Below are 15,973 nucleotides of genomic sequence, written 5' to 3'. Positions count from 1 at the left end.
GAGGGAACTTCAAGGACGCAGAGTTTTGAGACTGGGTCCTACTGCCCCCCTGCCACTCAATGAATATGAGACTTCAAGGTCCCCTCCATTCATCTCTCTGGCTCTCAGATTACTTCGTGGCAGAGGGAGGGACACGCACAAGAGCTCTGTCCCCTCCCTGTACAGTCTTGTAGGGACTATGGCCTGGAGGCTCCTAATGGGATGTTGATGTCGATCAAAAGCACTTAAAAAGAGAGTGCTGGAAATTTAACCAATCGCTGGACTGAATCTCTGTATTGGCATAAATTAATTGCCTCGCAGGTCTGTTCTGTTGCTTTTTGCTTGTTTGTTTTATTTGTAAAGTGACCAGAAAACAGCTTTTATTTTCCCCCTCTCCTCTCCCAAGATTATCTAGCCGTCTCTGAAGAACCTTAGTGGAAGTGAGGGTACCAGGGAAGGGCGGGATGAAAGAAAAGCTCAGTAGTATCACTAGATTGTACACCTAAAACCGATATAACACTGTATGCAAACTATACTGGGATTAAAATTAAAAACTTAATAAAAAAAAAAAAGAAAGACACTCAGCAGTGGCAGGAGGTAGCTTGCTCTACCAAGATCATCCCAGGCAAGGGTTCATCTGACACTCCTCCTCGTTTCAAGACGTAGGAGGAGAGTGTTGTCCTAATAGGTCACAATATCCAGAGCCTTTCTGTAAATATAATGGGTGGCTTGGAGGCTTTAGAATTTCCTTCCAAACTAGCCCCCTGACCACTCTACTGTTCTTGGTATTCCTATCATGCTCATAAAGGTGGATTTGTCTTATAAGAAGATCATTTCTCAGTTCCTATCTGCCAAGAAACATTTCTTGCTCCCAGCCCTAGAAGCTGTACTTGCTCTCCTGGCTAGCCTGCCCCTTGCTCTCCCTTCTCTTGTAGGCTTCTGCACTATGTGTCCTATTGTCTGTTCAATGTGCTTGTGTCTCTCCCCAATACAGTTCTGTAATCCCTGAAGAAGAGGACATGGTTCTCCTAATGTCCCCCTGTATTGATGTGCTCTATGTCATCTCCATGCCTCTCTGCCCCCATTCCTGTTGTTCCTGCTTGATGCTACAATGCAGCGGAAGCCCTGCATGTAATTACTGAATTAGCATCAGTACAAAAAAAATCAAAATTCCTAAGCAGACATACTTCATGTCCAGCTCTATGCCATCCAAGGCCTCTCTGCAGGGAAGTTCTTCATGCGAAACTGAAATAATACCAAAGACATCTAGTTGTGTAAGAAGGAATGGGGAGCACCAGAGCCAGCTACTGTGTCCGTAAATATCTATTTAAATTGCACACACACACACACACACACACACACACACATTGAGAGTTTAAAGGAAAGGAAAAGGCCACCACACATTGCACTAGGGAGTTTCTAGCAGATATAAAAGCAAAACAGAAAAGAGCACAAGGTGGAGGGATCTGTGACAAGAGTCTTGAATTCTTCATGAAATGAAAACTACATGTGGAAGATTGATTCTAATATGTCAAAGATGTATCTCGCAACAAGCATGGAGGGGCAGAACTAAAAAGCCAACAGAAAAGATCAAAGAGAATACCAGAATTATTCTACTTAATCAAAAGGCATAAAGATATTAAGAGAGAAAAATACAACAAGTAGAAATCAATATCAAAATAGGCTCAGATACAAACATTAATTGGATATAAATGGGCTAATGACTCCAATTAAAAGGTAGATATTATCAGCTTGGATGGAAGAGTTGGGGCCAACTACATACGGTTTACAAGAATTACGCTGTAAAGATAAAGACACAGACAGGATGCAGAAACATACATCATACAAAGAGCAAGCATAAAAATCTGGTATGGTCAAACCATAAAATTCTTAATGATACACTTAACAAAATATTATGCAAGACCTCTAAAAATCATACAACATTGCTAAGTGAAATCAAAGAATATCTAAACAAATGGAAGGATACAGCATACCCATAAGTAAGAAGCATCAATATTGTTAGATGTCAATTCTCCTCAAACTGATCTTCAGATTTTATATCATTATAATCAATATCCCAGCAAGGTTATTTTGTAGCAATTGAAGGCTGATTATAAAACTTACTTAGACAAGTAAAGAAACTGGAGTAGTCAAAACAATCTTGAAAAAGAACAACAGATTTGAAGGACTTACTCTTCTTGTTTTTTTTTTAAGATTTTTTTTTTATTTATTTGACAGAGAGAGAGAGATCACAAGTAGGTGGAGAGGCAGGCAGAGAGAGAGAGAGAGAGGAGGAAGCAGGCTCCCCACTGAGCAGAGAGCCCGATACGGGGCTCGATCCCAGGACCCTGGGATCACGACCTGAGCTGAAGGCAGAGGCTTTAACCCACTGAGCCACCCAGGTGCCCCGAAGGACTTACTCTTCTTGACTTTAAGATTTGTTATTTGTTATAGTTTGGTAATCCTTGGTGAAAAGGCTCAATAAATCAATGGGGGAGAATAGAAGGCCCAAACATATCACAGTGAGCTGATTTCTGATAATGGCACTCAAGCAATCTACCTGTGCTCGAACAAGTTGATAATGCATGAAAAAAATAAACCCAGCACCTTGCACATAAAATAAACAAAAATCAGTTCAGGATTGGTCACTGGCCTGATGTAATGTTTAAATTTCTAGAACTTCCAGAAGGAAACAGTAGAATGTCTTTAGGACCTAGGAGTGGGCCATGATTTCTTACGGAGGAGATAGCATGCCCTTAGCACAGAAGAAAAGCAATCATAAATCACACTTCATCAAAATTTAAAAGTTCTGTTCATGCAAAAATAAGAAAAAAAGAGGCAAAGCACTGAGTAAAAACATTTGCAAGCTATTATCTCACAAATGACAGGTATCCAGAATACACTAACTCCTACAACTTAGTAATACGATCAAAAACAACCAAACTCAAAATGGATAAAAGATAAATATATTCTAAAAACGCCAAGTGAATATTCAATAATCACATGCAACAATGTCCAACAGTCTGAGTTATGATGGAAGTGCAAATTAAGCCACAAGGAGAAATCATCCCACAGTCACTAGAACAGCTGAAAGGAAAAAGATCGACAACGCTAAGTTTTGGAGAAGACGTGTTACACCTGAGCACTCTAGACTGCTGGTAGAAATGGAAAATAGTACATCCCATTTGGGAAACAATTTGACAGTTTCTTGAAAAGCTGCATATAACTACTCAACAAGTCTATCTTCCATATGTACAGAGAGAAAAGACGCATGCAGATATTCTACAAGAATGTTCACAGCATGTTACTCCTAGTAGCAAAAAACTGGAAGTTGCCCAAGGTGATCATCAACAGAAGGGATGCAAAACTGTCCAACAATTAGAGTATTCAGCAAAAAAGGGAGGAAACTCTGATACATGTAATAACATGGTTGGATCCAAAAACATTTTGTTAAATCAGAAAAAGATACCAAAAAAGCATACACCGTATAACTCCATTTATATGAAGTTCAAGACTTTAAAGATTAGCTAAATTTATCTTAGAGATACAAATCAGATCTGATCAGTAGTAGTTTCTGGGTGTTGGTTAAGGGCAGGGGACTGAGAAGAGGCATGCTGGAACTCTTTGGAGTGAAATATCCTGTCTTGTCAGAGAGTGTGGCATTGGTCAAAATTGACTGTATTTCAGCCTAATTCAGCACATGTAAATTATGCCTCAATAAAAATAAATTAAAAAAAATGGAAAAGTCAGGAAAAGAAGAAAAATTATCTTTTGAGTAGATGGAATGGCTTCTTCCCTTCCAGCAGCAAGAAATCGGATTTTCTAAAAGAAGCACTTTTTTTTTCAGTAGCAGCTTTATTGTGATACAGTTCACATGCCACACAATTCACTGATCCCAAGTGTTCAACGATATGTAGTATATTGCCATTGTACAATCATCACCATCACCAATTTTAAAACATTCTTTTATCCCTCAAAAAATTTGTACCCGTTAGCTATTGCTCCCCATTTCTTCCTAGCACCCCTAGACCCAGACCATCACTAATGAACTTTTTATCTCTGTAGATTTGCCTAATCTAGACGTTCCCCATAAATGGGATTATACAATATGCGCTCTTTTGTGATTGGCTTTTTTTCACTTAGCAGAATGATTTCAAGGTATCCCTCCATCAGTATTTTCCTTTTTATCACTCAGAAATGTTCAAGTGAATGGCTGTTCCATTATGTGTCCATTCATGACTTGATGGGCATTTGGGTGGTTCCCACTTTTTGGCTATTATGAATAATGCTACTGTGAAAATTGATGTCCAATTTTATGTGTGGACCTATGTCTTCATTTCTCTTGGGATGAACCTGGGAGTGGAATCATTGGGTCATAGGGTGACTTTATGTTTTACATTTGAGGAACTGCCAAACTGTTTCCAAAGCATCTGCACCATTTTACATTCTCACAGACAGTGTAAGAGAGTTCCAATGTCTTTGCATCCTCACCAACACGTTTTATTATAATTTTTTTGTGTGCGAAGTGCTCTCTTGTGGTGGTTTTGCTTTGCATTTCCTTCTTGTCTAATGACAGTGAATATTTTTCCTGTGCTAAGAGGATTTTTGTTCATCTTTGGAGATGTATCTACTCAGATCCCAAAGGAATATTTTGATAGATGCAGTTGTTTGGTGAGACAGAGTGTCTTCCAAGAAAGGTAACCTTGCATAGATTGTCACCTACTGGGACTTGTGCCTGTCTAGGAGACCTTCTACTCCAGAGTGGATACTGGGTGAAAGGCTGAGGAAGCGTGTCACTCCATAGAGTTCAAGTTCTAAGTTATGGCTACCTCTATATCACCTGCCTGGCAGGGGAAAAATAGGGAACCAAAACCTAAAAGGAGTCTTCTGTGACCAATTCCGGAGACCTCAGCTCTGGATCTGGGAACTCGAAAGGTTGCCTGGTCAGCTCTGCTGTCCCAGACCCTAGGGTGTGTTAATGCTTGACTTGAATGCGTTAGTTAAATATGGTTCCCAAACTTCCTGATCATCAGAACCACCTGGGAAATGTGGGCAAAAGCAGATTCCTGGAACTAGGCCACTGAATCAAAATTTTGGGAGAGGCTCAGACAACTATGGAAAATCTATATCCAGCAGATGTTTCTAATGATCATTTCAGTCTGAGAATCCCTGGAATTATTTTGCTGGGTGGCTAATGCCCGCTGCTCACTTTGGGTATCATAATGAGTAGATTCAATTGAACAATTGTCAACAGACCTTCAGGCATATATCTTCCTGTACATGGTCCCCAAAGCCATCGCTCAGGCAAGATTAGGTTGCATTTTATTCCCCTCTCTGTCTCCCAGCCTTCAAAAAGGAAATGGAAATATGTTAAGGAGGCAGAGACAGAAAAAGAAAAAAAAAGTAGTGGGATTAAAAAAAAAACCCAGCAACAATAAAAGAGATGTTAAATAGTTGTGTAGAAATGTGAGCACAGAGTGTGGAACTCACTGCAAAGGTCAGACAAGAATTTAAATTAAATCTACACAACTGAAAAACCTTAGGACAGATGTGTCTAATTTTGTCTTATATTTTGACCCAGCTTAATTATATCTATTTGACCCAGTTCAATTATATTCCATCACTGACTTCAAAAAGAAGACTCAACACTCAGAGTAGAGGTGCCAAATTCATTTAAGCTGTTGCTACATGCATGCTGTTTGGCCTTCCTTCCTCCCTCCGTTGCTTTCTCTTTAACTCTTTGCAGTCCAGCCCCTACAGGCAAAGGAATATGTCTTGAATCTGTTCTGCCAGTGGCTACAGTAGCTGGGTAGCTCACAGCCCATGCTGCCATTCCCTTTCCAAGCCTTTTTTTTTTTTAAGATTTTATTTATTTATTTGACTGAGATCACAAGTAGGCAGAGAGGCAGGCAGAGAGAGAGAGAGAGGAGGAAGCAGGCTCCCCGCTGAATGGAGAGCCCAATGTGGGGCTCGATCCCAGGACCCTGAGATCATGACCTGAGCTGAAGGCAGAGGCTTAACCCATTGAGCCACCCAGGCGCCCCATCCCTTTCCAGGCCTTATCTGTCTGGAGTGTTTTGCAGCATGTGAACCAATTTACAGTCCCTCCTTCTTTACTGTCTGTGCTCTTCTGAATGCCTCAATCTAGCCTGTTCTATTCCATTCCTTCACATGGCCAGCATCTGTTACTAAAGCTTATTTGGTGATCCGTTCTCCATGTTCAACATGGGGAGAAGATGCTGGGTTGCAAACCTGAGTGGGGCCCAGACTCTGCCATCATGAGTCTTGGTTTAGTAAGATATTCTCTTTCCTCTACAATCTAGTCTCTTTTCCTGATCCTCTGACTCATCAGCCTCCTGATAAGCATGAGCATACCTAAAGTTCCCACCTGCCAATCCCTTATCTACTCTAGAGTTTTCCCTCGAGGAGTTCAGCTATTCTTTTTGAAGGAGAACCCCAATTATGGACCACTTAGCCCTGAGCTTCTGCAACTGCTGTGGTCTAACCCGAGCCAGCCCTCCATTTCTGCCCATACTTCCTTTTCGTGAGCATGAGCTGCTCTGTCTAAATTGGGCCTCTTGCCTTTCTTCAAACACGCCTTCCTATTCCTACCCCTACCTACTTCCACTGTTGGAAAACTCCTGTCCCTATACGCTTGTAGAAAAATCACCTATTCTTTAAAGCCCATTCCAAAGGCCAACTTTTGCTAGAAGACTTCTCCAATTCCTTCTGTTGTCTTCCGTTTCCCTAAATTAAACTCTTTCTTCCTCTTTACTCCCCAGACTACAGAGTGGTCTTAAGCCCCTTATTTTTATCTTGTCTTGAAAAATGTGCCTATATTATGCCGCACACCAGCCTGAGATTCCAGTGACGGTCTTTATTTAGCTCTGTCTCCTTGATGTTGCCTGGCTTACATGGATGTTCGTAACCATATTGCACATACCACTGTTGTGCTGAGCGGATATCTACAGCCTACAGAGAAATCATGGCCACAGCCCACCTTTGCTATCCTCTGGTCCATCACCATTCTTTTTTGAAAACCACCTTTAGGAAAGAGGATTTTCAGGATCAAGAAAAACTTATTTTTTCCATGAGATGTTTTAATTCATAGATGATGGAGAAGCTCTCTACTCAGGAACAGGATGATGGCTGTTGTACTTCTAAGAGGCTGCTTGTGTTGGGCTCTTGAGGAGGAGAGCCAGAGACCTGTGCTCCATCTCAGGTCCTTACTCGTTCCCTACGTGACATCAGCCCAGCTATTTAACTTTTCTTCGTCTCAGTGAAATAATGTTAACCTTCTCCTCGGGATTGACAGCGAAATAAAGAGTTCCCATACATTTTTTAGTAAATTTCTAGGTTTTGTTTTGTTTTCCTTACTACTGCTCTAGTCCTAATGAGCCCCAAGGCATGAGAATCCAGTCCACAAGGAACCTTGTTGAAGATACTATGGCAGATCTACAAGTAGAGTTTTTGGTACCATAAAGAACATCATCAAAATTCAAGATATTTAAATGTCCTTTTTAGCCACAATGACCTTTTTAAAAACAAACAAACAAAAAAATTAAGAAACTATCCAAAATACAAGACCGAGCAGACCAGAGTGCTTGGTCTTAGGAGAGAGGAATAGCAACAGATCCTCTGCAACAGCAGTGGGCCAGGGGCCCCCAAGGGTATAACCCCAGAAGGCTGGCCCTCTAGAGAACACCCATTGAAAACCACTGCTTTAAATCCCTATAGACTGTGATTTTCTCACTTGGAAGACTTTTCAAATTAAACTTGACAAAGAACTCAATATTACTCTTTGTAAAAGCAAGAAAACCACGAATGCAAGAACAACTAAATAGACAAATGGGGGCCACTGAACGTAGTAGGCATTTGTGAACAGGGTGTACAGGTGCATGTGGCATTTAGAGCTTCAGGAAAAGTGAAGGCATTTAACTCCCCTAGGGGTTTATATGCCCTCCCCCCACATTTTGGGTGAATGGAGTATTTTACCTTCACCACTGTTTTGGACCTTGTACATCCTGGACGCAACAGTGTAACATGCACGGGACAAGTGGAAGGAATCAACTAAACATGCAGATAGTAAGATTAGGGGGATGAGATAATAGGTCATTTATCTCATAAAATTCTTTAAAGTTATTAATAAATCTTCATTAACAACAAGAGCAACAGCAATGAAGATATGTGTTTGCTAAAGTTATACCAGGAAAAAGCAAACAAACAAACAAAACATTCCTTTCAATGTGTTGTATCAATCTGGTATTGATCCCAACTATGGCACTTACCAAACCCAGCTAACCCAACCCAACCCATCCATCCCAATCCAACCCAACCCAACCAAATCCAACCAAATGGCAGCAGCAGAAAATGAGTTAAGTTAGAAGTGAAATATCCTTCATTGAATATAATCTAGAATCTGAAATATTTTTTTAGGACACATGAGCTTTGGGGTCACTTTTCCTTTTCATGCAGCTCTCTTACACTTACCGAAGATTCTGAAAAGACATCTCTAGGGAGCAGTCACCTTTTGCTTAACTGTATCTTTAAAGGGTCTTCTAGCATTTACCTAGAAAATCTCTGTTTGCAAGTTTAATCTACGTGTAAGGAAATTCTAACTTATTTTTTAGTATACATAAATATTTAAAAAATTAAAGCTTAATGCAGGTTAAAGTTTGCAACAAATGGTGAATACTGACAAAAAGGACATTTAATCTGCTTGCTGTTGTGGAATTACAATTTAGAAAAAGGGGAACGTAATAGTGAAGGTGGAAACATAAGCTTAGTTGATAAAACATGAATGTGTCACTCATCTGGAAATATATTCAATCAAAAAAAATAAACAAGATAAGGAAAAAAAAACAATGTTTCTTTAGTCATAATTCACAGCCATTTCACTTTAGAAAAAAATAAAATTTTTGATAAAAGAAACATAGCCTTCAGACAAAAGGAGTATATCTCAAAAGTTTTATATAGTTTTATATAATCAAATAATATAAACAACAGACAACAATGACTCAGAAATAAATAATCTATATGCCTATTTTCTAGTTTTGATAATTTTTCACATCTAGTGATATTTGTTTTATATTAATCTCTGTAAGTTACTACATGTGCTATTTTTCTTTAGAATATGATATAGTGTTTCATAAGATTTATTAGGAAAAATACGTGATGATGATAGATGCTAGCTGATGAAAGTAACTGGTTCTATAATCAAAGAAAACCATGGATACATTAAAAAGATTTTCTATGAGATTTTAAAAAAATGGGAAAATAAAGAAATGCAATAATCTTTGAAGACCCAGAAAGAAATGCATAGTGACATCTGGATTTAAGTATCACATAAAATCTTTATGTTATAACTTCTCTATCAACAAGCTATAAAGAAAGCAAACAAGTTCTCATCATTATCTTTTAATTTTTGGAACTTACTTTCAAAATCCAGGAAAAAGTGTGGATAATTTTCAATTTCCCTGGTAAGGACTTTGAGCAGGTTTCCCATCCCAGCAAACCTAGGAGAAGCAACACAAAACCAAATACCATTAGCAGGATGAAAAACAGAGTTCTTTTTCTTCTTCTCCTTCTTGTCCTTCTTCTAAGAAAAAAAAAAAAACAGACTTTTTAAAGGGTTGGACCTATTTTATTACCTTGCATAAATCACACTGGACCCCCAGTAGTTGCATCTGAAGACCAGATACAAAGCATCTCCGTACCAGGCGATGACTAATAACTTATCAACTTCTTCCTGAATCAGGGACAGATAAACATCTCTGAGGTTCTGGCTCTCTAAAAATTAGGATTATCTGGCCTAAGCCATATAAATTATGACAGTGAGAAGAATGTCACAAGCTGTCTCTGGAGAATGCACTTGTGTTTTACATATTATTCCCTGTAATGACAATTAACCAAAGAACATGCTATTCTAAAAATCAGGTATTTTAGTTATAGGAGTCAAAGCTTAGGTATATTCTACATTGTTTACTTCTCCCCTTCACCAGTTCCCTGAATCTTTACAATTAATACTTTAGCGTTGCCTTGTTTCCTTTTCACCGATGTGGGAACATACCATGTTAATGGACAAGCACAAAGAGGGCATTATTAAAATATCTGTCCAGGAATGAAAGTTTCTTAAAATTTCTGAGGAAAAGAGTTTAGAAAACACAGAGTGAGAGCCCTAGGGACCCCTTATGGTCTGTACAGGAAGGCAGATTTCCCAGAAGTTCAATTTTCTGGCAAGTCAGAAACTCTCATTTTTTGGGACGCCTGGGTGGCTCAGTTGGTTGGGTGTCTGCCTTGGGCTCAGGCCATGATCCCAGAGTCCTCGGATCAAGTCTACATTGGGCTTCTTGCTTGGTGGGGAGTCTGATTCTCCACCCTTCCTATTCTTTTCCCCACTCACCTTACCTCTCTCTCTCTGAAAAATAAATAAAATCTTAAAAAAAAAAAAGAAACTCATAATTTGACATTTCAGTGGTAACAAGATTGGCTACTTCATGAAGTGCAAACATGAAAAAGTGTTGCTATTAATCCAAAAACTTATTTTCAATAAAATTACAGTGTAATTGCATAAGTGGATCAAACCAACAGAGAAATACAGATTTGATATATATTGGCAATCCCAACTTAAAAAAAAAAAAAGAATAGGGAAAACATAGTTATATTTAGGTTATTGGCAAAATTTCTACTGCTCTCAGCTTCAGACATTAAAGTATCTTCTTTAGGAGGCCACTGGTCCATTCATTCATTCGGCACATATTCGTGGAGCCGCCATTTGATGCTGGGTGCTGTGCTCTTTGGAAGGCATTTCTCTAACTCCTGACACAGACCCCTTAGTTTGTAAAGGATCAACTTGAAAAATCACTGGACCAGTAAAAGAAAACCGCAGGGCTGCAGTTTTCTTTGCACAGGGCTTCAGACAGTGTTTATGCTGATACAGGAATTCCTAAAAATACACCACTGTAAGAAATATGGGAGGAGCAGAGAGTGCTTTGTGTGAGACAGTATGTAGCCAGAAGTTCCCTTGGATGCAGAAGGCGATATTCCAGTCCTCATAACCCTCCACTGAGAAAACACTTGCACACATCATCCACGGAATAGGCCACTAATAAGTTGAAAAGGAGCTTGGGAAGCCCAATTTCAATCCTAGTTCTGTGTCCTGCTACCTCTGTTAGCCAGGACAAGCCTCTTAATCTCTCTAAATCTCAGTCTTCTCATCTGTAAAATGAATTTTTGAAATGTATCTATTTCATCAAGTCCTGAGAATTAATGAGATCCAATTGTAAGATGCTTTGCACATCATTTACAGGAAGTACTCAAGAAGGGTGAAGTACTACGAGTATGGACAATGATGATGACAATTGTCAGCATCATCATTATCATGATTATAACAGCCTCTGGATACTTAGGGTTAGCCTGTGGAAGATGGGATAATAGGTTGTATGCAGCTCTAGGGAAGAGAGCCAGGGTCACTGAAGAAATAACTGAAGAAGATCTTCATTCTGTGTCATGAAAAAACAAAACAAAACAAAACAAAACATTCCAGTTGTCTGAATAGTGAGGGGTTTGCCTTGTAAAATAGTGAGCTTCCTGTAGTAACTCGTGGTGTTTAAGTACTCTAGCAGCCTGTAAAAATATAGACATGAATGATGTGTTGGGCAGATGGTTGGCCAAGATACGTCTTAGACCTCTGCCATCTTGAGGCATCTGGGCATGCGCACCCACGTGTGTGCACACACATACACACCCGCCCTTGTGCACTGGGAAGCAAACACCATGCTTCCCTCTTCCAAAAGAATCTTCCCTATTCTTTCTGTCATTTTCCGTGCCTTTATGCACATTTCTATTTAAGATATTTTTCGAGCACAGCTCTGTATGAGGTAGATTTTGCCAAATTAAAGCTCAGAACTGGTGTAGTCCATTCCTGCCACTGGGCAACATTCACAAACCCTCCTGAGTCTCTTGGAAAGAATCTGTATCCAGCTTAATGAACAATTCCAATTCAGACCCAGAGATGTTTCTGGTAGGAAGATGATTCTACTGCTTAGTAGTGGTCCCAACTTTCACATAAAATGCCTTAATAGAAGTTAAATATTCTTGATTTTTCCTGGTTTAGCGCTATTAATGTGTTGCAAGAGACCTGAATGGATTTAGCTCCCTCCTAAAATTCTGTCTTGTGCATGATTTTACTGTCAGACTACCTGGGTGGGAAATATGTCAAGCCTTTAAAATTGGTAACAGACTGAAAGGAACACACTCAAATACCAGCCGGCTACAGAATTCTGTCTGTTCAAAAGGTCATTTCAGCTAGCTGGCTGATATGGTCAAACATTTTGCAGCATGATTCTAACATCAACTGTGGTCAATTAAGGAACTCCCATTATTCTAGATGTTTCATACTCCCAAAAGGAACTGTCTGGAACGATGACTGTGGGACATTATGTAGCCTTAGGGGTCAAGTCCAGTCCCATGGAACCTGCATTTCCAGACACACTCTTTGAATAAGTACAGAAAGGTTTGATGTTTCTTGTTCCTCTTTAAGGTCAGCAAGAACTCATGGAAGAGTATTCTGGTTTCAGGTCTGCAAAGTGAGTTAACATCACACAGATGGTCACTGAGGTCACCCGGGATCCACTTGGAAGGGACCCTCAACCGTGGGGTTTCCACTACTGCCCCAGCCATATCCTGCTGGCGGTGACTCTGCAACATTTGCAAATAGCTCTTCAGTGCATAGAAAATACATCTCTATGCAGCACATTCCTAGTGAGATACTTTCACTCATCCATATGAAGATTCTTAAAAATATTTTATCTTGTTCAATACAAGAACATAAGAAACATTATTATACACTATTAGAGAATGCAGATCCATAGCAAGAGTGGGGAGAAGAGAAAAATAAAAACAGAGTTGGAAGATGAAGGTAGAGAGGTATGGAGCACGTGAATTATAGGACATCTGGGCCGTAAGGTCTTCACGTTCACTGGAGATGAGTGTTCAATTTTGACCTGTGCTTCTGCTGGCCAAAGTGAAGGAGGAAAAAATGGTCCTTTTCAAGATATGGTGTCCAGAAAGTAAAAACAAATGGGTTATGCTGAAGAAGTAGAGTTTTACTTTTTTTTATTAAAGGGAAAAGAAGGAAAAATTGATCATAGCTAAGAAATAGCTGAGACAAAGAGAAATCTCCTGTGCCTAAGAGTACACAGAGAAGTCATTCGTATCTGAGGAAGAGCCAAGGCTCCGAGCTCCCGGGGGCACAGAAGTGGTTTCACAGCTGAATGGGGGGGCAGAGCTGCTTGGCAGGCAGTTTGGGGCTGTGCTTGAGAAAGCGGGAATTCTGGTTTCCACGTTGCATTTGGGTCTGTCCCAAGGAACGCCAGTTACTTGCCATTCTCCCCTGTGATGCCGGAGCTTCTATCAGAACGAATACAGAAACCCAGCAAGGCCTCTGCTTCTCCTAGGAGGACTTTAACCTGCGTCCCTTTAAATGGGGTTGATGATTCTGATGATGATTCTTGGCAGTTTCTATAAGTAAATTTCCAGGAATAGGAAAGGCCTCCCCAGTAATGCACGAGGGGGAGGAGAACCAGTGTGAAGGAGGGAAGTATAGCCAAAAATGTAGAAGCTGAAGTACTAAAATACTTTACTAGAAATAGAAGTCACAAAGGAGGATGGTAAGTGGGACTCCAGGCATAAAAGAGATCAAGTAATAATGTATAGAGCATGCTTCTTACTCAAAAGAGTGTGTTGTCTGTATTGTGAGCTATAGGTTTACTTTATACACACACACAACTCCTTTGGCATCCTCAGAGATCGTTTTAAAGTGAGGCCTTCTTGGGACTTGCTCTAGCTACAGTGTGCATGTCAGGGTTATGAGATCTGAATTTATTTCTGCGGGAAGAGTCTGGTAAGGGTGCAGCAAGGGAAGAGGACAAGGTCTTGGCTATCAGATGAAGAGAAAGGAAAGGTATATCAGTTGGATAAGAACTTAGGAAGGGATGAGCCTTGCAAAGACACTCTCTGACTCTTTGACTTGGAGGTCTCTTGCTTTTGGAGAATAGCGTTGGAACGTAATTCTCTTGCCATCAGTTACCACTCTGGATGGCCCTTTGCTCTTAGAGGCACCAGTCTTCTTCCATGGCTGGATTTTCCAGGACTACCCCTTCTTTACCAAAGCAAAGTTCTACTGGGTTCTTGGCATGTTGACTTTAGTTATTGGCTGGACCTGTTTCCCCACACCATTATAAGCTAGGATCCACCAAAAAAGATTAAGACATGGTCTTGAGAATTTAAAGCACAGAGTAGGTCAAAATAACAATATGGCCCACTGATATTCTCAAAAGATGGACACCGTAAGAAGTAGATGAAGGAGATCACTCAGAAAATTTTTAAAGAGCTGCACAAATAGAAACCACCATCTAATTCTCCCATTATTCCAGAGCAATTCATTTCAGTTGTGAGTCTCGGGTTCCTCATCTTACAAAATAGTCACATAATAACATCTCGCAAGGACTAAAAGAAACAGGTGTGAAATGATTGTGCATACTGTAGAATGCCATGCAAATATTGCTACAATGATTCAGCATTACAACTCAGTTTAAGATATTCAGGGAATCAAAGAAGTATAATATTCCCTGACTCACAATATAAGTTCCTTTTCTCTAGATCTTTCATGGTTGGTCTCTTAAGGTCCATGTTTCTTTATGCAAATCACTTTCATTATCGTCAGGTTAATAAGTATCTAAAGGCATTCATAGTTGACACGGCAAGATATTTTTCTATGGGCCAAACAATGTATTTTAGATATATTTTTCTTATTTTATCTTCAAAATATACTTAGGAAAAAGATATATTTTCTAAGGTTTAGAAAACTGAGGATTATGAAAATTAAATATAGAAGCTGATTGAAAAAAATATAAATCCTTATTTAAAACAAACAAAATTTTCAGAAGAACAGTATTTATGCGAGTTTGTAATCAGCAGAGGCTGAGGTCTTCAGATAACGTTGTGTACATTATCAGCCATTTCCAACACAAGAATTCCAAGCATATACAAAGGCTTTTGAAAACAGGAACAACTAGCTCACTCTTTTAGTAAACGTTAGAATCGTCATTGAAAACTTCAAATTTTAACCAAATGATTGTATGCCATTTCATAAACATAGCATAAAGTCCAAGGAAAACACAAATATTTAATGAAGAAAACCCCACCAAAGTGACTCATGAAACATCTCCACTGAAAAGGACTGAAGTGCCAAAGGACTAACGTACAGATTTGCAGCAATCTAAAGAAGAGGAAGTTATGATTATTGCCCATTCGGTCCCAGGAGACTTGGTTCCCTCCAGTGTTGGCCTTCTTTAGCACTGATTCTCTTGATGACCGTGACCTATCTAAATAAAAGGCAAAAGCAAAAGCAAGCTCCTATCCCAAGACAAGGGAATCTGATAGTAGTTTGGTGGAAAGTTTCTCTCTGCTCCTCCGCCTTTGCTTGTGAAAAAAAACAAAGAAAGAAAGAAAGACCTGTGATAATTACTGGAGAGAACCAGTCAATTACTAGTTGAACACCACGACTACCCAGGGCACAGGGGTGGGGTGTGTAGGCCATGAAGTCATGGCCTCAGCACTCAGGGAGGCATATTCTATTTAGGGAGATGGCAACAGGCTTAAGAATGTGATCTACCCAGGAAACATATAACACATTTCTGATAAATGATAAGTGCTCAGAAATGTTAAATGAATGTGAAAGCCACAGAATATACTTGGCACATACTGAGAACCAATCAGGGGGATTAGAGCCTATTATTATGATACCATACACGAGAGGGACCAGAACATCACTTTTTATTGAGTGCCTACTGTGTGCCTGGCGCTACACTTGAGCTTCCACACATTTCAGTCCACTCAAAACTCATGGCAACCCTTGAGCTCCCTATAACTATCTTCACGTTTACTGGAGGAAAAAGAGGTTCGTGTGGTTAGAGCATCTTTCTGAGCACTG

The 15,973-nt window shown here is 39.7% G+C and overlaps 1 protein-coding gene across 3 annotated transcripts in view; it reads right to left on the bottom strand.

Annotated features, from left to right (window-relative positions):
• The window catches only part of LOC111154164 (family with sequence similarity 49 member A), a 98,611-nt gene that overhangs the window by 21,807 nt on the left and 60,831 nt on the right, over positions 1-15,973 (bottom strand). For 2 of the 3 annotated variants that reach the window (XM_022513593.1, XM_022513590.1), the window contains one exon: positions 9,415-9,494. In XM_022513593.1, the coding sequence (XP_022369301.1) occupies positions 9,415-9,484 (70 nt within the window). In that variant the 5' untranslated portion in view covers positions 9,485-9,494. Of the gene's footprint in view, positions 1-9,414; positions 9,495-9,629; positions 9,662-15,973 lie in introns of those variants that run through there. The other variant, XM_022513591.1, reaches the window with a different exon arrangement.

This window comes from Enhydra lutris, unplaced genomic scaffold (genome assembly GCF_002288905.1).
Source record: "Enhydra lutris kenyoni isolate GAN:26980312 unplaced genomic scaffold, ASM228890v2 scaffoldscaffold35, whole genome shotgun sequence".
Taxonomy (NCBI): domain Eukaryota; kingdom Metazoa; phylum Chordata; class Mammalia; order Carnivora; family Mustelidae; genus Enhydra; species Enhydra lutris.
This window is presented reverse-complemented; position numbering and strand designations above follow the sequence as displayed.